Raw genomic sequence first — 23,739 nt, 5'->3', positions numbered from 1 at the left:
GCACAGCAGCCAACACTTTTTTCTTAAAGCTTGAAATCCTCATGTTTCTCCAGAATCTCACAATTCATTGAAACTGATATTGGTGACTAACCATTCCCAGTCATGCCCTTAGTAGATCAATGCATTTTCTGGAGTAATCACATTGAAAGAATAAGTGCTCATGAGATTCTCTGCCTGTAGAGCACAGTTGACACTTATTATCACTTATTTGGCCATAATTCAGTAACCTGTCAGCTGTGTTAAGCCTATTTCTTATCACCATCCAAGCAATAACTCTGGTGTAGCTCTCCTGCTCCTAAGATGAACACACTGGAACCTCTTTGGTATCATGAGCCTTCCTTCACAAACTTAATCAAAAAATAATTGGAAAAAGCTACCAACTGACCTACATTCTATATTATCCTTCCTCTGAAACATAATCAAATCATGGGCCAACTGAAAATATTTTCCATAAAAAGAAAAGACTTATAGCTAGACTGACTGGTGTCTGAAAAGCTCTTGAAACTGATCCACAAAATGATTACTTTATGACCTTGACTCATCCCAAACTATAGATCTAAACAACACCCTAGAACATCAAGAAATTTACTGGCTAACTAGGTCTAGAAATGGATGGTTGGTTGGAGGTGACCATATTTCTAGTTTTTTCCACCACTCCACTAGTACAGAAAAAACAATTTGCGTCGGATGTGAGGCGCCTATTTGCGTCGGACTATGGTGCGACGCCAAAGCCCTCGACGCAAATGACTCAGAAACGATCTGCGTCGTATACGGAAACGACACAGATGGTTCAGCTATTTGCGTCGCACCTTTATACGGTACGACGCAAGTGGTTCTCCCTTGCCCAACATAGAGCGGTATTGTGCGTCGCACATTACCTAAGGTGCGACGCAGATAAGTGATTTGCGTCGCACCTTGGGCTACGTGCGATGCAAATTTCAATTTTTGTTTAAAAAATTTTTTTTTTTTTTTTTTTGGGAAAAAAAAATTGATTTTATGAACAAAATGAGGCTCTGTGCAAAGGCAATCGTAGATTTGTAATAATAAATTATAGAAAATAAAGAAAAAGAGATAAATTACACTCCACAACAATATTGTTTTGATTCTGCACATAGTTTATTACTGTGACTATCAAAAAATGTATTACAAACTAATTAGAGAAAAATAAACCTAAAAAACAAAATCAGAAGAGAAAATTTAAAAGAAAATCCTAAATCTGAAAACGAAATTAAAAAAATAATCAGATCTAACATAAAAAAAACGAAATTAAAAAAATGAACCTAAAAAAACAAGCGAGAAATTACAAACAATGAAGATATTAAACGGCGATTCGATGCTGAAGATGCTGAAGATGCTGATTCTGCAAACAGTGAGGGAGAAATTAAACGGCGATTCGATGCTGAAAATGCTGAGAGTTGATGATTCGATGCTTGTCGGGTCGCCGGAATCACAAACAATGAAGATATTATTCAAACATAAACAAAAGTGAAAATAACAATAATTTAGTGGGCGAAAATAACTAAAAATTACCTGGGACAAGAAGAAGAAGATTTGAGTGTGACAGGAATTTAATGAAGATCTTCGATGCATCAACTCTCAGCATCTTCAGCATCGAATCAATTAACTGATTATTACGATGATGATTATGATAATCAACGACACATGAAGACGAAGACGGAGGAGAATTACAGTTGAGTGAGGGAGAGGGAGAGGGAGAGAGGAGAGAGGAGAGAGAGAGAAGGAGGGAGGGAGAGAGAGATGAAACGGCTGGAGATGAAAATGGAATTACTAATTAGGTTAAGTGAGGGAGAGGGTTGGGGACGCGTTTTTAGGGTTTGGGCCCAATGTGCGTCGGATGGTGGACTCGGTGCGACGCACATTAGGCTCAATCCCCCAAACTGAGAAGCTCAGTATGCGTCGTACGCGGAGCTAGGTGCGACGCACAAAGGTAATTTGCGTCGCACTTACATACGGTGCGACGCATATTGCTCGTATGCTGATATGAATATTGATGTTTTGCGTCGAGTGCTCTTTGTCATGCGACGCACAAAGGTAATTTGCGTCACTTCCGTGTCTGTGCGACGCAAATCCGGGGACACAAATCATCTTTTTTCTACTAGTGCTCTGTGCTAGTAAAGAGGAATAGAAATAAATCAGATCCCTCAACATTGAGCTGGGGGTGGAAGTTGTCGACCAAAAAGAGCTCATCTCTCATGTTAGATAGGGACCATTTTATTAACCTGTTCACGACTGAACATACATGCTCTAGTAAGAAGAACCTTTGGGGTTCTCAAAATCTAGTCAAAATGCCTAACAGAACTGAGGTTATGAAGGCTGTTTTTAGCATGGGCCCCCTGAAAGCTCCTTGAAGAGATGGATACCACCCCATGTTCTTCTAGAGACACTTGGAATAGATTGACTAAGAGTATTATTCAGGGAGTGCTCTATTTCCCCTAAGATAAATAGAACTATGATTAGCCTAATCCCAAAAGTTAACGACCATAAGAATACCAAATAATTTAGGCCCATCGACCTCTACAACACCTCATACAAGATAATTACTAAGATCCTTGTTCAAAGACTTAGGCCTTTATTGAATGGTATGATTTACCCAAACTAGAGTAGTTTTCTCCCGAGAAGGAGGACTGAAAACAATTACATAGTGGCCTCTGAGATCCTCCACTCAATAAAAAATAAGAAGGGTAAAATATGGTGGATGGCAATAAAAATTGATGTAGAGAAGGCTTATGATCGACTTTTCTTGGGGTTTCATTCATGAGATGCTGATAAGCCATGATTTAGATAGGCACACTTGTAGCCTAACAATGATTTGTATCTCAACTGTTTCCTCCTCAGTAGTCATCTTTAATGGTCAACCCTCGGAGTATTTCCATCCTTCCACACGAATTAGGTAGGGGAACCCTCTTTCCTCATACATATTCATTCTTTATATGAAACATCTAGCCCATACGATAAATGATGCTTGTGGGAAATCTGATTGGTCAGACCCCTTTCTCTTTCCATAGAAATAGGCTAAACATTTCCCAATTGCTTTTTGCGAATGGCATCCTTTTCTTCGGGGACAGAGAGTAAAATGTAATGTTCAAAAATGGAAATAAGGGAAATGGGAGCTATATTTTGTGACATTTAAAATAGAATACGAGAATTATAAAATGGGACGAAGGGAGTCGTAGAGATTGTTCACCTTTAAATTCTTTTTTTTTTTTTTTTCAAGAACAACCTTATTTAAATTTTGAGCATTTATCCACTAGTTTCCGATGCTGACCCACTTTAATCTCTAATATACTCTATATGTGCGTTGTTGTGTTTTTAAATAGGTGGTATATAAAAATCTAAAAATCAATGGGTCAATATTTGAAAATAGTTTAAGGTATGTTATATCTGGCAAAGAAATGGAATTTTAAGGTCTTAAGATGCAGCAAAAATTATAAAAGTTTTTTTTTTTACAAAAAGTAGTGTACAAAAGATATGTTTTGACCTATGTCGTTATAGTAAAAAAAAAAAAAGATAGTTTTGACATATAATCCTTTAGTATTTGATATTATAGTACGTTGTAATTTATTTGCCCCATTTTCTCTGTATTGGGGTCAATTTCTCCTATTTTAAAAGTATATGTTGAAATATATCTAACAACACATACCATCAAACTTCCTTATGAGTTAGGTTTTAGAAAAAAATAAAGTATCCTGTAAGATCAGATAAGATTTGATTGGCATTAAACAATGACTTATGGAGTATGGATTACACTAATTTAATTGACTAATACACTCATTAGCTGTAAATCACGAGGTTGCATGTTGTTGACTAAAATTCCTATTTGATTTATGCCTGATTAGTACAGCAGAAACAATAAAAAAAACACAAAAAAAAAAGTAATTGGTAGGTTGATCAATAAAGTAACAGTATGACCGTCCTATATGGCTATTTCTAGATATAACTCAATCCACAAGACCATAATGTCTTTTTTTAAGATAGTGTTGATATATGAATAATATATAGATTACATTTACCTGATTTTTCTATGATTTAATACAAAATAGAGAAAATAGTGGATCTTGCTTCCAATATACTAAAGTTCCCAATAAACTTATATTTTAGTATTAAGATAAGTATTAAGATATTCAACAATAAGATTTTTGGCCATTCTCACGAGTCACGATCTAGGCCTTTATCCTTTTTCCAAATATATTAGACATTAATTAACAGAAGCTTCCAGTAAAAATTCCAAGTTTATCTTATCATTGACCATTATTTTAAATAAGTTGATTAGAAGGTATTTAAAATCCTAGCATGGTTAAGGTATAATTCAATAAATCAACCATTCTACCTGCAATTTATCAACATCAACCGAGCAACTTGTTTCCATCCCTTGAGAGTATAATATCTTAAGATGGAGGGGTACGGTATATTATATTGAGTCTCATTAAACAATGAAGCTTTAGTCCGCCACTTAAGACAAGTGTTGAAAATTGTAATGAGACAAAAGAGAAAGAAAATTAAAAAAAAGGGACGAGCCCCGGAGTATATGATATTAATTTTCAATCAACAATATTACAATACTACTAGTTGTGAACTCACGCGGTTTCACATTGATGACTCAGAATCCAATTTGATTTATGGATAATTTAAACAGCATAAATAAATACTTCCTCCGTTTCTAAATAAGTGCAGCACTTCTTGTTTTGACGTTTGCTAATGCGTTATTTTAACCATTAATATCTTCAATTATCAATAAGTAAAAATTATAAAAAGTTGATATTAAAAAAATTCACATTCAGACGAATCTAACAAGATCCCACATGACTATATTTTTTCTAAAATGTAAATCACCAAAGCTAATTAAAGTTTAAACAGTGAATAGTAAACACTATGTAAATGTTGCACTTATTTAGAAACGGAGGAAGTAAAAGTTTTTTTTTTATCCATATGAGCCACGAAGGCGGTATAAAGTACAAAGAAGGGGAGAGGGGATTCGAACCTGTGATATATCGTTCACAACACCTCAATCTTAACTACTAGGCCAAGACATCCTTTGGTATAAATAAACATAAGTAGTAGGCTATATTTCTTAGTCAATAATAATGTAACGTCAACATCACGGAAATGGTCTCCTCCTCTGAAAATTATTAAAATAGACGGTCTAATTTTAATATAAAAGTAGACCTAGTCACTAAATAAATTAGACTAATCATCATCGAAAAAATTAACCTGGTCATTATTGGACTAATTTTTTTTTTAATATTAAAACTTACCATTACCTAATTTTAATTTATAAGTAGGTGGGCTCTTACAAGACAACCTCCTTCCTCTCGAGATCATTGTATTTATATACGGAAAGATCTTACCGATTACAATTATCTTAACTATCTCAAACCTCATTTCTTTTTCCTTCCAATTAACTCTTGCTAATTTTCCTCCAAAATCCTAGGCCAACATGGGAGCTACGCGTAGTGTTGCTGAAACACTTTTAGCAACGTTGCAAACTTCCATGGTCAACGAAATGTGCTCCAAGTGGGGCTTCGAATCTGAGCTCGAAGACCTCAAAGTTACTGTCTCCGACACAAGTAAAGTGCTGCTTGATTCGGAGGCCAGGCAAGAGCTTGATGAAGAAACACGAATGTCGATTCGAAAGCTCAAGGATGCTGTTTATGATGCTGATGATTTATTTGACGAATTGCTCACTGTGGCTAATCAGCGTAAAGGGCGCTTGCGCAATGATAAACTCACTGAAAAGGTACGTGATTTCTTTTCTGTTAACAACTCGCTGAGCATTACGGCTCACGCAATGTCTCAATGGGTTAAGAATATCATGTACCAATTGGGTTCTTTAGCAAGTAGTCATACAAATTTTCGCTTTGAGGCGGACAACCAACTCACTAAGGAAGGGAGGGATGAGATTTGTTCTGAGTTTGATGTGAGAAATGTGGTTGTTGGGCGAGAGAATGACATGAATGCTATCATAGATCTTGTGTTGGATTCTAATTTGAAAGATGATGTTTCTTTCATTACTATAGTGGGAGACCGAGGATTAGGAAAGACAACTCTTGCTCAACTTGTGTATAATGATAGAAGGATTAGAACTGAGTTTCCTTTGAGATTGTGGGTTGATGTCTTAAATGGAGATCGAGGGAAATTCGAAGCGAATGCAATTCTAGGGAAGATTTTAGAGTCTAGTGGAAGATTTTATACAGATGTAGATGAACTTCTCCAATTAGAGACTCCACATCAACTAGGAGGGAAAAAATATTTGCTTGTTCTAGACGATGTTTGGGTTGAGGATTACCATAAGTGGGTTATTTTAAGGAATTTCCTAATGTTGGGTGTTGGGGGGAGTAAGATAATTATTTCCACATATTCAGAAGAAACAACAAGGGTTGTAGGGAGCGAACATACATATGAGTTAAAAGGTTTGTCTGAAGAGAACTCATGGCGTTTGTTTAAGTTGGTCGCTTTTGCGAAAGGGATTGAACATGAGGGTGAACCTGAATTAGTAGCCTTAGGAAAAAAAATTGTTGAAGAGTGTTGTGGAGTTCCTCTGGTAATAAAAGAAGTTGGTAGTCTTCTATTCGGTCAAGATATAAGCAAGTGGCGTTTGTTTGCAAAGAAAGAATTGGCCACATTTGATGATAAAGAAGATGACATGATTATGGAAACACTTAAACTTAGTTACCATAATCTAGAATCTCCATTAAAGAGTTGTTTAAGCTATTGTGCATTGTTTCCTGATGGTTTTAGTATAGATAAGAAAAAATTGGTGGGACTTTGGATGGCACAAGGGTATATTGTGCCACTTGATGGGCAAAGTATGGAGGAAGCTGGTGAAGATTATCTTTCAACTCTGCTACAAAGATGTATGTTGCAATGTATAGAAAGAAATGAATATGGTGAGGTTGTGTCCTGCAAAATTCATAGCCGGATTCATGATGCTGCTTTCGAATTCGTAACACAAGAGACGATCTGTGTGGTGGGTTCTATTGCGAACAATAGTTTGGGAGATAACATTCGCCATGTACATCAAGTTGGTTGTGAGTGTAGTGAAAGCTGTTTTCCGAATAAGATTAAGATTCGGTCTTATCTTCATCAAATTGTTGATGTCTCATTTCCACCACTTGATAAATTTCTATCAAGTTTGATGTGCCTAAGGGCACTAGACTTGCATGACTTAAATATCAAAATTTTGCCGGAATCAATTGGAAAATTAATCCATTTACGGTACTTAGATCTTTCTCATAATAATCTTAAGAGACTGCCAAATTCAATTACAAAATTATATAACTTGCAAACTCTCAATTTAGATGGTTGCACTAACTTTCAAGAGTTACCGCGAGATTTAGGCAAGTTGGTGAATCTTATGAGCTTGAACATACATGACTGCCATGGGATGTATATTGCATCAGGCATGGACAAATTGACTTGTCTTCATGAATTAACTGCATTTGAGGTGGCTGGAGAGTGCTTTTTTGAGGAAGATAGTTCAAGTGAGGATGATAGCTCAAGTTCGCGTAAGCAATTATTTGGCATGCTAAAAGATCTCAAGCCCCTCACAAACTTACGAGGCTCAATTAGTATTTCAATCCCCGAAAATTATAAAAATGTTGATGACGATCATAGTCTAGATGGAAGTAGAGAAGGTTACTTAGGGGGTATGGAACACCTCAACGACGTATCAATGAGCTTTCGAGATGATTATTGTCATGAAGTTTCTGTCACCCATGAAGCTTTGCTGGAAAATCTGCAGCCTCATCCCAATCTCAAGGGGATAGAAACTCTGGCGTTATCATGGTTCGACACTTACAAGGTGGCTTACCGGACTCCCTAATCTTGTAAAGATAAAGATCGATTCTGGCGAGGGGTTACAACATCTTTCATTGATTAGTGAGCTACAATTTTTAAAGTCACTAACGTTGTCTGGTTTAAGCAATTTGGAGTATATAGAGGAAGCTACAAGAACCAATAGTAGTAGAACACTGGCATTCTTTCCGTCCCTCGAATATCTTAGCATAAGCTATATGGGCAAGTTGAAATCATGGTGGAAAGATGAAAATGATGGAAGTTGTTTGCAATCATCATTTTTGCGCCTTTATGAATTGTCCTTGACGGACTGCTGTAAGCTCACGTCATTTCCTCCTTGTCCACGGGTGAAAAAACTACATTTAGGCGGTCTTGATGAAAACTTTCAGATAGTCTCGTCCTCTGCTCATAAGTACGAGTCACCAATGTTGCGAAAGGTGAATGTTTTCGAGAATGTCAGCCATCTCAAATCACTACCAATGAGTTCTGTCACAAGCCTCAGTGTATTTTGGGATAATAAGGTAGAGAGATTATCCCAAGTTGAAGATTCATTCAAGAGCTGTTCTTCTTCCTTGCGCACACTCACAATCAGAGGTTGTGAGAATTTAAGGAGTGTGTCTCGATCGTTGGAGTACCTCACGGCTTTAGAGTCTCTATCAATAATCGAATGTCCGATATTGAGATTCGCCGAAGAGGATGCCGATGAAGACGACAACAAGCCTTGGAGATTTCTTCATCGAAGCCTCCGTTCGATAGAATTATGGGCAGTTGATAGCATGGAGATACTACCCCAGGGGATGCAGTACTTGACCAACCTACAATCTTTAACAATTGAAAATTGTTGGAATTTCGAAACGTTACCAGAATGGATAAGTTGCTTATCATCTCTTAATACTCTTCGAGTTAAGTGTTGTCGTCAATTTCAATCACTACCAGAAGCAATGCGAGATCTTACCTCCCTCAAGGTACTTGATTTGAGTTATTGCAAAGAAAGCTTGAAAGAACGATGCCAAAGCCCGAATGGAGAATACTGGCCAAAAATTCAACATATTCCCTCCATAGATACTTCTACATAACCTCAAGGTGCAGGTTAATTAACTCAACAAATGTAATTATTGTGAGTACTTGCTTGTTCTAATAATAGTACATCTGTACATCATATGTTTTGTCTATCTACTTAAATCCACCAACAAACAGGATAGCAAATGGATTATTGTAGTCTTCCACGTCATACTTCTTAATTATAAAAGCATAATTATGTTTTATCATTAGTTCAAAGACACGTTTATTTCTATAACGATTTGTGGCTCCGTTCCCAAGTTGTATTTAGTAGGCGGTCGTAAATACTACTACTAAATATGGTATTATTGATAATGAATTTTTAGTTTAATATGTGAATATGGATTTCATCAAAAAAATTATGGGAATGGCTTAATGCTCCGACTTTTAGTACTCTTAACTAGTTATTAGGCCCGAGCTATGCTCCGGGTAAGAAAAATTTTCATTTATTAATATAATACTTTATGATAATAAAATTAAATACAACTTAGCCTAGTGGTTAGAACTTTAGTATATGTACTTGAGGTCTCGATATCAAACCCTATACTATACAATTTCTTAATTTTTTTTATTGTACATAGATTATATGAACTAAAACTCCTTAGGTAGAGCACCACGTGGCATAGTTTCTTGTTTTCACACACCTTTTAATATATTTGTATAGATTAACTAAAGTAACAACTTTTATCATGAAACTATCATGAGTATGTTGGATTATGCTCCAAAATTAGTCAAATAGTTTTCCTAATAGTTAGGATTTGTTGCTAATTACTAGTTAGTGGGTTAAGAAATAGTGGTCTAGATAATGGTATAGTTAGTGGGATAGCAAGTAGTGGGCTACATGGTGGACATGTTATTAGTAGTGCTTTATATGACTATTTAAAGGTTGTTTTGTTTATTCATGATGTAAGTATGAAATATATAAAAATGTAGTCTTTAATCTCTCCAAGTTTTCTCTCTTTCCTCCTCTAAAAATTCTACATGGTATCAAGAGCTCCAGGTTAGATCCGGAAAAGGAAAAGAGATGAAGCAAAAAAAAAAAAAAAAAAAAAAGAAGAGAGAGAGAGATAGAGGGAGAAAGAGAGTATTAAAAAAAATTGAGTAAAAAAGAAACAAGCAACGCATCTTGATTTCATTGTTTGTGAGCAATTTATTTGTTTAAGTGAATTTTTTGGTGTTTAACCATGAAAGTAATGGTTGGGTGTGATGTGTTGTTGGGTTCCCTTTTAGCCCATGAAAATGGATTTTAATCCAGTGAAAAAGAGGGCATAAAAAATTGTTTGAGTTGAAGATCGAGTAATCTTTACGAGTGTGTGGAAGTCGTACTCAACGCAGAGACGATTTCCAAAGTTGTAGTAGTGGATGTGGTCAAATTTGCAAGACTACGTCAAATAGAGTTTATGGAAAGAAGTGCTCCATTTATTGAAGGTTGATGAGAAGTGCATCAATAAATTTAAAGTTGGTAATGAGAAGTGCATTACATTAGGAAGAGAAGTGATTCCATGTTAATGGAGAAAAGTGCTCCATGAAGATAAAAAAATGAAGGTCCATCATGTGGGAAGAATTACCAAGAATCAAGATTGTGACATAATGTTTAATGTTGGCTCCTACAAATTTTGGAGCAAGGGGGTGTGTTGGATTATGCTCCAAAATTAGTCAAATAGTTTTCCTAATAGTTAGGATTTGTTGCTAATTACTAGTTAGTGGGTTAAGAAATAGTGGTCTAGATAATGGTATAGTTAGTGGGATAGCAAGTAGTGGGCTACATGGTGGACATGTTATTAGTAGTGCTTTATATGACTATTTAAAGGTTGTTTTGTTTATTCATGATGTGAGTATGAAATATATAAAAATGTAGTCTTTTTAATTCTCTCCAAGTTTTCTCTCTTTCCTCCTCTAAAAATTCTACAGAGTATGGTACATCCAAGAAAGTTTTTTACTCATTGCTTATTTGAAATAATTCAAATGAGCATAACATATAATAAAAATGGGAGTTCCAAATGAATAGAAATTAGTCTTGGGTGTACCATGTACCTGTTACACTCGGGTCGTGTATGACGAATAAAGTTCTACTAGATACACTTTAAAGGTCAACGAGAAAAACTTGATGCTATCAGTTAATGGAAATATATTCAAACGACAATAGCTTTCCTCTTAAAAGGTAAATGATAAATTATTGTATATCCTTGTTCTATAGGTTCGTATAGGGATCGTTAGTCTATTATAAATTCGATTTCGAAAATGGTTCGTATAGGGATCGTTAGTCTATTATTTCAAATACAATTTTCGAAATCGAATTAATAATAGACTAACGATCTCTATACGAACCCATAGAACAAGGATATACAATAATCTATCACACGCATGTACATAAAACTTAAATAAGATCATAGAAAGAGCTAGATGTAAGTATGTAATAGTTTATCTTCATAAACGATTTCACACGCATAATAGTGTACATATAAAACTAGTATTAGTGAAATTAGCCAACATGGTTAAAGGAAACATGATAAACTCTTGTCTGAAACCATCCTAAATAAGCAACAATTCAAGATGTATATCCTAACATGATAAACTCTAAATTATATTGCGCTCTCCAATCAACATTAATATAGAAAAGCAGGAAAGTGAAAAAAGAAATAAACATGTCATTAAGCCAACAACAACGATACGCTGCATGAAAGAAAAAAAATATTTAAATGGTACAATATGCAAGTAGATTCTGTAGAATATATCAAGAGGAGATAAGACGAAGTAAATGGTGGTGGAAGAAATGATATTGCAGATTGTATTTTCCACTAATCAAAACAAAGTACATCAATCCTTTAAATAGAAAACAAACATTGCTCATTTAAAAATGCTTAATGACTAATATTTCACTAACAACCACACTTTAAGGCTATGTTTGGCAACATAAGCTGAAATAGAGCTGAAACTGTCAAAGTAGCTGAAAGAAGCTAAACTGATGAGGTAGCTGAAAATTTCAGCATATTAAATTGAGATGCTATATTTGATAGCAACTCAATTTTAGTCATTTTGAGCTTAGGTGTTATTTAAACTATTACCCCAAACACGACTATTTATTTTAGGTGACTTAAAGTTTCAGCACCTATTCATTTAAGTTGATTTTGACTAATCACTCAACACTCCTATTTTGAAGCAATACTCAACAGATTCTCACTAGTGCAGAGGGCAAGCACAATTTTCCTTGCCTAGCTCAGAAGCAACACATGGAGGTTGGTTCCCTCCATCCTTAAACCAAGTTAAACGTTTCTCAACTAGCTCATTTAAGAAAGTATCAAGCTTCTCAATTGTAACATGAGGCATCACAATCACATGCGCTATGTTTCCTTCACAAGCCAGCTGCCAACGTCGTATAAACTCCTCGTCTTGGGGACGCTCAAACACCACAGTGTTGCTCAGCTTATTAAGCATGACACTGACTCCAAACTCTTTAAGACGGCCCTTGAGATAGTCGGCGTTGCGCATGCACATTTGAACGTCTTTCTGGAGCCCATGATATCCTTTGCGGTTTAAGGCATACCACAGGAAAATAGGTGTATGGCCATTCCTGCTTCCTGTAATTGTAGCATCTTTGGAAGCTATATACTCTATGTTCCTTGATAGAGCATTAATGTGCTTTTTTCTTACTATTTGAACACCGCAAGGCATGGGGCATCCTAAAAATTTGTGACCAGAAACACTGACGCTACCAATTGGCTTCTTGAAGGTAACTTGGGTCGCCTGTTAGTTTAACATATGAAAATCAAATTACAATAAGACCAAAATATTGTTCACAAATTCTTAGCAGTTTAACGCATTGAGATGCAGTTTGTCCATAATATGTCAAAATAATGTGCTTTAAGATAGTTACTGACTTTATCTAGAAATGGCAGCATAAGACCAAACAAGGCTGCATCACAGTGGATATAAAAACGATTATGTGAGAAGCCACACTCTTCAAGAGTCTGTATGACAAGATCGAGATCATCAATTGCTCCTCTTACAGTAGTTCCTGTATCAAGCAAGAATATCATACATTCATACATAACATGTCGGGTCCAAGTTAAATACTTCTATTTTTAATATAGTCAAAGTTGTGCTTTAATAAACATTAAATTAATATTCTTACAATTATGTATTAAATGCATAAAATCAATATCAATATCAATATCGATTTTAATATATATATATATATATATATATATATATAAATTAAAACACGTGGGTAAGCATGGGACTTTGCCATAAGCTTTTGCATTATAATGTAATGAGTTTTAAATGGAACTCAAGATCTAAACTACGATGTTTTGTATGCATATATAATATAAGTGAAAAAGTTATTCTTTTTTTTTTGCTATCACAATTAAAAAAAGAAAACAATGCATTATAACGTGTCGCCTCATTTCTCCTAATTGATTAATTAAATTACATGATACCATGTTCCTCTATGAACAACGTTTTCTTTGAGAACTCTTCTATTACTCTTTAACCTAGGAAATGTTTGTAAGAGGTCTCTATGAAACAATTTACTTCTCAATGTACACGGCATTTTCCAACTACTATGTTTTGCTACTTGTGATAAATCAATTGTCAACCCAAGCAATTACATTGTTTTGTCCAAGTGAGAAGAAATAAAAGGATTACCTATATTGATATTCATGATGGCTGGTGTATCTTTGTTCTGGAGAAGCTTTACCTTTAATTCACCACAATCAATCTCACCAGAAGCTAAGGTCTCAATATTAACACAGCTCATTCTGTACATATGTGCAGCTTTAAAGACGGAGTAGTGCGACTCTTTAGAGGCATACAAAATTCCATCAGGAAATACTTCTCTCCTGAAAAACAAAGCATGACCGATAAGTTAATTAAGCCTCGGTGGTCTTCAAGCCCTTTTTATAAAAAAAATAAAAAAACAAATTTAATTATTACTCACAAAATTGGATAACATATAATGTATGTTAGAATTGATATCCTAAATTATATGTGGTTTTAGTTTTTTTTAGCTAATCCAACAATTTTTATAGTTTTTTTGACATGTACAAGGACACAACTGTTTGCATTGTCAATTTGTCATTGTAAATAGTTGTTAATCCACTTACAAGCCCAAATAAGATTTTCGTACTAAAACCAATTCGCTATGATAGAAGTAACTCTTCTAGTTCCTAAGATAGTGTTTTTTCTCCCCTTTCTGTATTGGGACAAGTTAAATATAGGCAACCTGTTGAATTTCAACAATAATTATTCAAGTGTAAAGAAGTGAATGTAAAATTAAGCCACATAAGGCCTAGATTTTGGTGTCTGTTTGTGATACATGACTTGTCCTTTTACATTATGCCACCTATTTTAATATTTGGGTAATATACTTTTAGGATCATGGGCCTCTTTTTCCAGGTCATGTGATGTTGTAATAGAAAATATTCTATGTTAGGGTTGGTAGAAAAGTCTGCTGTATAAAAGCAGGAATAGTCGTTGTAAGATGGTATGAAAGGAATGAGCGTTAGAGAAAAATGTTATGCCGAGAATGTCTGATGTTTGTTTGCAGCTCATGAACTTACAAAGTTCACATGGTATCAGAGCAAGGTTCGATTACTTATAATTCTTTGCTGCAAAAATTAATGTGCTCTCATATGTGTGTTAATACATTTGTTATTTGTTATTTGTTTTTTTCTCTTCTCTTCGTTGTTCTAAAATGACTAAAGATTGAATCTTTATGAAGTATTGAACACTGCAAACTTAGTAAAGTGAAAAAAATACATTCTCGTTGACGTAGTATCATCTCATTAAATTAGTTAAAATGACTACAAAGATAGATGCTACAAACCCATTGTACCTTCACCCCTCTAAAGGAACAAACTCTATTACAGTAGAGAAACTAGAAGGGTCCTCAAACTACAGAGCATAGAAGAGGTCTTTTCAAATCAGTTAAGCTTAAAAAAGGAAGTTAGGGTTTGTCACAGGGGAGAAAAAAGAGACACGGGTGATAAAGTGAAGTATAATAATGCATGGAATACCTATAATAGAATGGTAATCTCCTGGATTTTAGGTTCATTAACAGAACCTATAAAAAAGTCATTAATGTTTATGCATAGTGCTCATGAGATATGGAAGCAATTAGAGCAAAGATTTACTGTGACTAAAGGTGCAAGAAAATACATGTTGAGTAAAGATATCTATGAGACTAAGCAAGATGGAAGATTAGTGGCTGGCTACTACACAGACATAAGAAGTTTGTGGGAAGAACTTGAGGATTTGATAGATTACCCTGCTATAACCACTATAAATCCGGAGATAAAAACTCACCTAGATGCTAAGAAGAGGGATGAGGAAGGACAAAGGTTGTTCCAGCGGTTTTTAAACGGCCTTGATGATGAGTATGAGACTCAGAGAAAAGTTACATTTTAATGATGGCCCCTCTTCCTTCTGTGGACAATGCTTGTGGGATATTTCGACAGAAGGAGTCTCAAAAAGAAATTCACAAGCACATAAAGAGTGAGAATGAAGGGATGACCATGTATAGTAGAAGAAATGAAGTGGATTGTTGAAATTGTGGGAAAGTTGTTATACTGCTGACAAGTCTTAAGCTTTAAAGCTTGTGTGCAAGCCAGGTCACAACCAAGATGTTTGTTGAACCATAGTTGGTTATCCACCCAAGAATCAGAAAGGAGGAAAAGAGTTCAGGAATAAAGGGAAAGATCTAGTGGGAAAGAAGTCGTTTGTGAAGGAGCGAGCAAGGCAAGTTCCAATCAAAATGGAACAAAGGAACAAACAAGATAATTGCGAACGCCTGGAGCCAGCACTGATGTGAACTCTAGTGGAAAAATAGCACCAATTGGAACAATTGCTAAGAATGTTGCCTCTGCCTTCCAAGGAAGGAGATGATGAGTCTATGGAAGATCTGGAAGTAAACTTTACTGAGATTATTGAATGCAACTTAGCACACTCAGGCAAGTATGAGTGGATCATTGATTTAGGTGTCACACACCACATGACTAAGTGTGCAAACCTGACACTAGTAGAATAAATGCTATTTGCTGCGGTGATATTGCTGCGGTTTTACCTATACGCAACAATATAACACGCAAAAAGAAAAGAAAAAATAGAAATTGACAATATTGTTGCGGTTCCTACCCAAAAACCACAGCAATATAGTTTCAACGGAATTTTTTTGAAAAAAGTTAACTTTTTGACCATACATATTGCTGCGGTTTTTGTCAAAAACCGCAGCAATATATTAAAATAATATTAAAAAATAATATTTTGATATATTGCTGCGATTCTCAAAAGAACCGCAGCAATATCATTAAAAAAATATATAAGAGGCGTGTATCAGCTCGCTAGGGTTTTTTTCCTCACGCCTCCTCTCTCACTCCCCTCTCACCCTTCCTCTCACGCCCCCTCTCAGTCTCTCACCCTTCACTCCTCTCACCATTCACTCTCACTTCTCTCACCTTTCACCGGTTTCTTTCTCTCAATTCACTCACTAGCTCTTTTCTCTCAGTTCACCCTCACCCATGGCGCTGAGGTGAATTTCTCTCTCTTCATGTTGTCGTCGCTCATAATTCGCCTGCTTGCCGGCGTCTTCAAAGAGTCCGAGACCTCGCCGTCACACAGCAGACCTCGTCTTCTCGCAATTTGTCGTCGCCCAGAAGACCGTGTCTTCTCGCAAATCGTCGTCGCCCAGCAAATTAAATCTCGTCTTCTCGCAAATCCTCGTCGCCCAGTAGACCTCGCATAGTCTGAAACCTCGCCGTCGCTCATAGTTCGAGACCTCGCATGTCGCCCAGTACACGTGTTCTTGGTTCTGTAAATAGAGGTCATCGCGAGATGAATGGGAGTTTTCGAACGTGAACATGAACTGAGATCTGTTTTTCTTTGCTTCTGTTTTTTTTCCTTTTTTTTCGTTTCTGTTTTTTTTTCCTTTTTTTAGATTTGTATATTTTTTGTTTTGGGATTTTTTTTTATTTTCAGTTTTTTATTTTGTTAGTGTTATTTGTTTTTATTAGTCATTTACTTGTAATTATTTTTTTAATTTTGCGTTTCTATTTTATATTTTTGTAATATTGATGTAATTAGATTTTTCATCTTTATATATTAATGAAAATTTTATCTTCAGTTTGTCTGTGAAATTAATGGATAGTGAATATGTTAGTTGTTTGGTTTTAATATTTCAAATTTAATTGACAAATACATAAAAAAAAAAATTTGTCTCTACCAGGTCATATTGCTGCGGTTTTGGCTAAAAACCGCAGCAATATACTTAATTTTTCCTGATAAAAAATTATAATATGGCTGCGGTTTAGACTAAAAACCGCAGCAATATTTGTAGATATTGCTGCGGTTTAAAACCGCATTAATATTTGTAGATATTGCTGCGGTTTAAAACCACAGCAATATAATTAATACCTATTGCTGCCCTCTTAATTGTTGCGCGCCCAAAACCGCAGCAACATGACACTTTTTGACCGCAACAAATAGCATTTATTCTACTAGTGTGATTTTGAATGCAACAAAGAGGGTGGTTCAAGCTCAGATTTACTCTGTCCAATGGTGAAACATCACAAATGACTCACAGAGGTGAAGTGAAGCTTGGGAATGATCTGAAATTAATTAAGCAATATCATGTTTATACCCACATTCACGCACAACCTGATTTCTGTTCAAAAACTTGCTCAAGAACAGAAATGTAAAGTGATGTTTCTCTCTGACTGTTATATCATTCAAGATGAGCAGAGTGAAGAAGTAAGAAGAGTAGGAAAAGTTGTGAGAAGTGTATATCATCTGATAGCCTATGAAAAAAATCTTAAAATGTCTGAAGCAAGGTGTGAAGCCAGGAAGGCACGGGTTGGCTGCATCTAGTGAATGTGAAGTGCCAGCTCAGGTAGGAGAAAAACAAAAGAAGCTGAACATGACCACCTTATGGCATAAAAGCTTGGGTCATACCCCTGTGGAAGATAAAGAAGATACCAAGATTGAAAAGGTTTAAAGAAGACAAGGAAGAAGTTTGCTTGACATGCCCTCTTACCAGGTTCACTAAGCAACCTTACAAGCCTATTAGCTCAAAAGTAGGAGAGGCCTTTGAACTGGTACATATAGACACATGGGGATCATACAAGGTAGGTACAAGGCAAGGGTACAAATACTCTCTTATCCTTGTAGATGATCAAACTAGAGTGGTGTGGGTCCACCTCATGGAGACAAAACATTAAGCTTATAGTGTTATTACTCAATTCATCAACATGGCTGATACTCAATATAACAAGAAGATGAAAAAGGTGATGAGGTCAGATAATGCTCTAGAGTTCAAAGACTCACTATGGACAATTTTATTTCACGGCATGGGCATCATTCATGAAACAACCTGTGTAGATAGGCCTCAGCACAATGGGAGATCAGGGAGAAGACACGAAAACCTCCTTGAGATGGCAAGGGCCTCAAGGTTTCAAAGTGGATTACTAGCTCAGTACTGGGGAGAATACCTTCTCATAGTAGTTCACATCACCAACAAATTGGCTACTGGAACTCTTAACAATCAGTCACCTTATGAGGTACTTTACTCTTCCAAACCTAACTATGATAGCCTGAAAGTGTTTGGATGTTTTATTGCTGTTAATCCAGATGTTCCTTTCGTTTGAAGAAAGGAACGATCCCGAAGAATCGATTAGAAAATAAGATAAACTTAAACCTAGTGAAGTCGCATGTGTATTCCTAAGGTATTCTCAGAGTGAGAAAGGGTTTAAATTACTAAACTTGTTAAATAACAACATGTTCATTAGCAGGGATGTGCGATTTTATGAATATTTTTATCCCTACAAAATATTCAAGTCTAAACATGAACCACAAACACCACTCCAGCTTAACAACCATGTACCCGACTTTACTTTGGATGACTATGAAACCCTAGATAACACCACAAATTATCAACCTAAACCCCCACTAGCTCAGCCCATAACTCAACCTTAGCTTGTTATCCCAAATAAAGAACCACCTCTAACTGATCCTATCCTAGGCACAACAACACCAAACCCACCAACTCTGAGAAAATCAACAAGACAACATCAAGCTCCAGTCTGGCTGAATAACTACTACACTAGTAACTTAGCTCAAGCCAAACTTTACACATACAACCTGAAACCCAATTTCTTCTTCTCTGAACTAGAATACCACCTAGACCCAAAGAATTGTAAACAAGCTATCACTCAAGCTACATGGCCGGGTCCAGGCAGTGAATGATAAACTTAGTGCTCTTGAGCTTCACCACACCTGGGAAGTCACTAATATTCCAAAAGGAAAAAAGAGATATTGGTTGTAATTTAAATGGCTTTATAAAACTAAATTCAACCCTGATTGCAGTGTGAAAAGAAACAAATCTATGGTGTTGGTTATGAGGAGACCTTTGCTCTTGTAGCCAAGATGGCTACTATTAGGTCTTTCCTAGCTATTGCTTCTTACAAAACTAGATTGTGCAACAAATGGATGTCAAAAATGTATTATTGCATGCTGACCTCCAAGAAACTGTGCATATGTCATTACCACCACGTTATAAAGAACTAGGTTGCAGATTGAGTGTTCAACCTCAAGAGAAAACCTTGCTCAAATAAACAACACCTAGAGTATGCAATTTACTTATATCTCTCTGTGATCTTAAGCAGGTACCAAGGCAATGGTTTGCCAAATTAAGCACTGTGTTGAGACACTTCAATTTAACATAATCAAAATGTGATCACTCACTATTTATTAAGATGGAAAATGGATCATTCACTGTTGTCTTAGTCTATGTTGATGACTTTTTGGTTGCTAGTAATAATATGCAGAAAATTCAAGCTACTAAAGATTTTTTTATCATCTTAGTTTCAAATGACAGATCTAGGAAGTCTCAGATACTTCTTAGATCTTAAAGTGGATCAATCTAAATAAGGCTACTTCCTTTCTCAAAGGAAATATCTTCTGGACATCTTCCAATAGTATAACATGAAGCATTGCAAACCCCTCAAGCTACATGTGGACTCACACATCAAGCTAAGGGAAGATATATGAGATTTGCTTCTTAATCCCCGTGAATACCAGCAGCTTATAGGCAAGCTTATTTACCTCGCACTTATAAGACCAGACATATCCTTAATTCCCTATTTATGTCTTGAGTAAGTTTCTACATAAACCACCACTGCTCACTTCCAAGCAGCCAAGATAATTCTAAGGTACCTCTTTGGTACTCTGAATCAAGGCATCCTATTGGCATCTTCTACTAGTGTCATAATTACTGCCTATTGTGATAGGGATTAGGCAGGGCATCCCAACACTAGATTGTTCACTTATGGCTTTTGTGTGCTCTTTGGAAAATCTCCTCTCTCTTGGAAAAGTAAAAGACAAACTGCGGTTACTAGATCTATAGTAGAGGCTGAGTACAAATCTAGGGCTTTGGTTGTGTATGAGGTTATGTGGTTGAAACAATTGTTCAAAGATCTAGGGATCAAAAGAACAAACAATACACCTATCTACTGTGAAAACCAAGATGCTATTGCTACTTTTGCCAATCCAGTCCACCATGAAAAGACAAAACATGTTGACATTAACTGTCACTTCATCAGAGATAAGACCACATATGGGCTTGTCCATCCCACCTACATTCCTTCATCCAAGCAGTTAGCAGTTATATTTACCAAGCAGTTGACACTTAGCCAGCACATTCACCTACTGAGCAAGCTGGGAATGCAGTCCATGCCATCTCATCTTGAGGGGGAGTACTGTAAAGAAGTGAATGTAAAATCAGGTCATATGTCGTGCTTGGTACACTGCTACACTGCTTGTCCTTTTACATTATGCCACCTATTTTAATATTTGGTAATATCCTCCTAGGATCATGGGCCTCTTTTTTTAGGTCATGTAATGTTATAATAAGCAATATTCTATGTTAGGGTTGGTAGAAAAGTCTGATATATAAAAGCAAGAATAGCCGTCGTTGTAAGATGGTATGAAAGTATAAATGAATGAAAGAAAGGAATGAGAGTTAGAGAAAAATATTATGTCGAGAATGTCTGATGTTTGTTTGCAACTCATGAACTTACTAAGTTCACGTCAACAGGGGCGGACCTATTAAGGGTCCTGGGTGGCACGTGCCCCACCAAAAAAAAAATCGGATTTTTTTTACTTTTAATGTCAAACAGATTTTTACAATAGGTTAAAATCAAAACGCGTGCAATAATTGCATATAATGCAACTTGGTCCAGTGGTTCTCCTAGTAACTTGTACTGGCTAGCTGTTACCACGGTCGCGGGTTCGACTCCCTTACACGCAATTTTTGTTTTCTTTTCTTTCTTATTTGCTTAATACCTTATGTTTTGTTTTGTTTTTTCTTTTTTACTTCTTACTCTTTCTCTTCTTTATTTTAGAATTTTTTTTCTTCTCCATTTTGAATCTTCATTTCATATTTTAAATAGTATCCATCTCCCTGAATTCTAGCACTAATTTTAACCATTTTTTTTTGTTTGTGATATAACGGTTACTTTTCTTTCATTTACAAATAAATGCAACAATTTGACTTTCGACATTATTCAAATATATTAATTATGACCAAGATTTATTTACAAATACTTAGAAATAAATTTTACTATTTAAATTTTTGTTTTGATTTCTATTACATTAAATGAATTTATATCAGCTTCTTATAAACTTTAGTAACAAATTGAAATAAAAGTTGCATCTGTTGATTAATGTGAAAGTCAATATGTAAGATATACTAAAAATGGAGATAGTATTGAATACTTAATATTATTTATTAAGGTTGTGAAAATTAAAGTGTTGCATTGTTTTAAAATATGATATTATGATTTTTCTTTTGTAATTTGGTGCCCCACCAAATTCGAAATCCTGGATCCGCCCACGTCAAGTAATTAAAACTGAATGTTACGCAGTAATGAAGTTGCAGATATCAGGGCTGATGTCCAGCATAAGCAAAAAAAAAAAAAAAACGAGAAAAAAAGATAAAAAGAGAGAGTTACAAAATGAACCAACACACATACCCCACAAGAATGCCATGAAGGTTTCCTTCTGTCCCACCGTTTGTAATATATCCCCAGTATTCTTCTTTTCTCGATCTCCCAAAGACGTGCAAACCAATTTAAAGTACCTACCTCAAAGTCCTTCGAGTGCACACCATAGTTGCTTTCGATGAATGGATCACCCACATTGTTGATTGAAAATTGTAGCAATTGATCAAGAGCACGATAGTCAAAGTCCAAATTAATCGGATAGCCTGTTGAAAGTGCTCCAAAATAAGTTATGGTACAATAATATGTTACTTCCAAAACATACTCTTAATGTTAATGAGTCATCATTTCAAGAGTTAATGGTTAGCGGGTGGTTTTATTATACAATGATCTCGTAAGTGAACAATGCCTCCCATAATATTTACCTTAGATTGAGAATGTATTCCCCCAGTTTCTAAGTATAATACTCATTTGTTTTAGACACAAGTATTAAGGAAAAATCATAAGTGGGGCCTTAGTTGTATTAAATTAGAATTGAAAATTAGAATTGAAAATTAAAATTGGTACACTATTCATAAATTATTTACTAAGGAGAGAAAATGTGCAGAATTGGGTAATATAATAAAAAAAGAAAGCTAAACAATATTTTAATTGCTCGACTCATACTAAATAACGAAATGAAAAATCTATTTAGAATAAATTTAAATAGAAAAATGAAAACTCTATTTAGAGATGAAGGGAATACTATTTTAACTCTTATCTATGTATATGTTACTACTAGTTGTATTTTATCATTTACAATTAATATAGAAAGTATGTATTTTCGATTTTACTTTAACCTTTTTGACGCCTTTTATATTTTACAATTTGTATTTTATATGATTTTAAAGATGTATGTAACTTAATTTGTGGAATGGTCTTAATGAATTCAATTTTTCATATTTCAATGATTCAATCTTCAGAAAATATTACGAATCTGAATAGGAAAAAAATAATCTATATGATAATCAGACTAGACTGGATTCGCGTTCAAGAAAAAAAAATTGGACTACACTAGACTGGATTCGAGCTCAAGAAAAAAATTCGAACTGGAGTAGACTGGATTCATATTTAAGAAAAAAAATATTCAAACTGGAGTGGACTTTAAAAAAATTGGATCGAATTTGGACTCAATTTCTCGAAGCAAAAAGACTTTGGACTGGATTTGACAAAGTAAAATCTAGTACAATCCACTTACGCCACTAGTGTTGGAGATTATATTTAAAACAACCTAGATATTAGAAGAATTAAACTATTGGATGGTAAGGAAGATGCGGAAAAGAAAAAAGGAGAAGATTCTAGCATATGCCAAGAAAATATGTAAGGAAAGCACCAATTTATTACTACATCTGTTTCAAATTAATTGTTACACTTTGACATTTTACACTATTCACAAATTGCACTTTGACCCTCGTTTGTGATTTATACGTGAATAAAAACATAGTCATGTGGGATTTTGTTAGATTCGTATTAGTATATATTTTATTAATATGTACTTTTTATAATTTTTACAAATACAAAACTAAAGATATATGGCCTCAAAGTTTTGCATTGACATGCGTGAAAAGTGTAAGTGTAACAATTAATTTGAAATAGAGACATAAGCTCCATACATAAAAGAGTGAGAGGGAAATGTGAGACATGAGCTCACCCAAAAAATATGAGAGTTGTTCTTGTACAGGTGTAGAACATGTATTTCATCAAAAATGTTATACAATTTATATGTTTTTTCTGTTTTTTTTATAGACGCTACATTTTTCTTAAATGAAAATATCGTAATAGACGCAAGATATCATAAATTGATCACTTTCACCATAAAAATTTTACAATACTAACAAAA

At 35.1% G+C, this 23,739-nt stretch overlaps 3 protein-coding genes across 3 annotated transcripts; 2 read left to right on the top strand and 1 right to left on the bottom strand.

The window, feature by feature from the left end:
- The first annotated feature begins 5,455 nt into the window (after positions 1-5,455).
- LOC104891946 (putative disease resistance protein RGA4) lies at positions 5,456-7,840 on the top strand. The gene has a single exon (XM_010677734.2). The coding sequence runs from the start codon at positions 5,456-5,458 to the stop codon at positions 7,838-7,840; it is 2,385 nt and encodes a 794-aa protein (XP_010676036.2).
- A 190-nt stretch (positions 7,841-8,030) lies between these two features.
- LOC130590950 (disease resistance protein RGA2-like) lies at positions 8,031-8,888 on the top strand. The gene has a single exon (XM_057393743.1). It carries the CDS (start codon positions 8,031-8,033, stop codon positions 8,886-8,888), a length of 858 nt encoding a protein of 285 aa, XP_057249726.1.
- Positions 8,889-12,051: 3,163 nt separating this feature from the next.
- On the bottom strand, positions 12,052-13,630 carry LOC104891947 (serine decarboxylase). Its single transcript, XM_019248787.3, has 3 exons — positions 13,519-13,630; positions 12,750-12,886; positions 12,052-12,615 (listed from the first exon to the last, which is right to left on the bottom strand). The coding sequence occupies exons 1-3, from the start codon at positions 13,628-13,630 to the stop codon at positions 12,052-12,054; spliced, it is 813 nt and encodes a 270-aa protein (XP_019104332.2).
- Between the last annotated feature and the right edge of the window lie 10,109 nt (positions 13,631-23,739).

Source organism: Beta vulgaris, chromosome 4 (genome assembly GCF_026745355.1).
Source record: "Beta vulgaris subsp. vulgaris cultivar EL10 chromosome 4, EL10.2, whole genome shotgun sequence".
Lineage (NCBI taxonomy): Eukaryota > Viridiplantae > Streptophyta > Magnoliopsida > Caryophyllales > Amaranthaceae > Beta > Beta vulgaris.
This window is presented reverse-complemented; position numbering and strand designations above follow the sequence as displayed.

Excerpts from the sequence above, each read along its gene's own strand:
- LOC104891946 (XM_010677734.2), top strand. The coding sequence starts at position 5,456 with ATGGGAGCTACGCGTAGTGTTGCTGAAACACTTTTAGCAACGTTGCAA.
- LOC130590950 (XM_057393743.1), top strand. The coding sequence starts at position 8,031 with ATGGGCAAGTTGAAATCATGGTGGAAAGATGAAAATGATGGAAGTTGT.
- LOC104891947 (XM_019248787.3), bottom strand. The coding sequence starts at position 13,630 with ATGAGCTGTGTTAATATTGAGACCTTAGCTTCTGGTGAGATTGATTGT. Across the intron at positions 12,887-13,518 it reads CATCATGAATATCAATATAG|GAACTACTGTAAGAGGAGCA; the intron begins GTAATCCTTTTA and ends TGCTTGATACAG. Across the intron at positions 12,616-12,749 it reads TGCTGCCATTTCTAGATAAA|GCGACCCAAGTTACCTTCAA; the intron begins GTCAGTAACTAT and ends TTAAACTAACAG.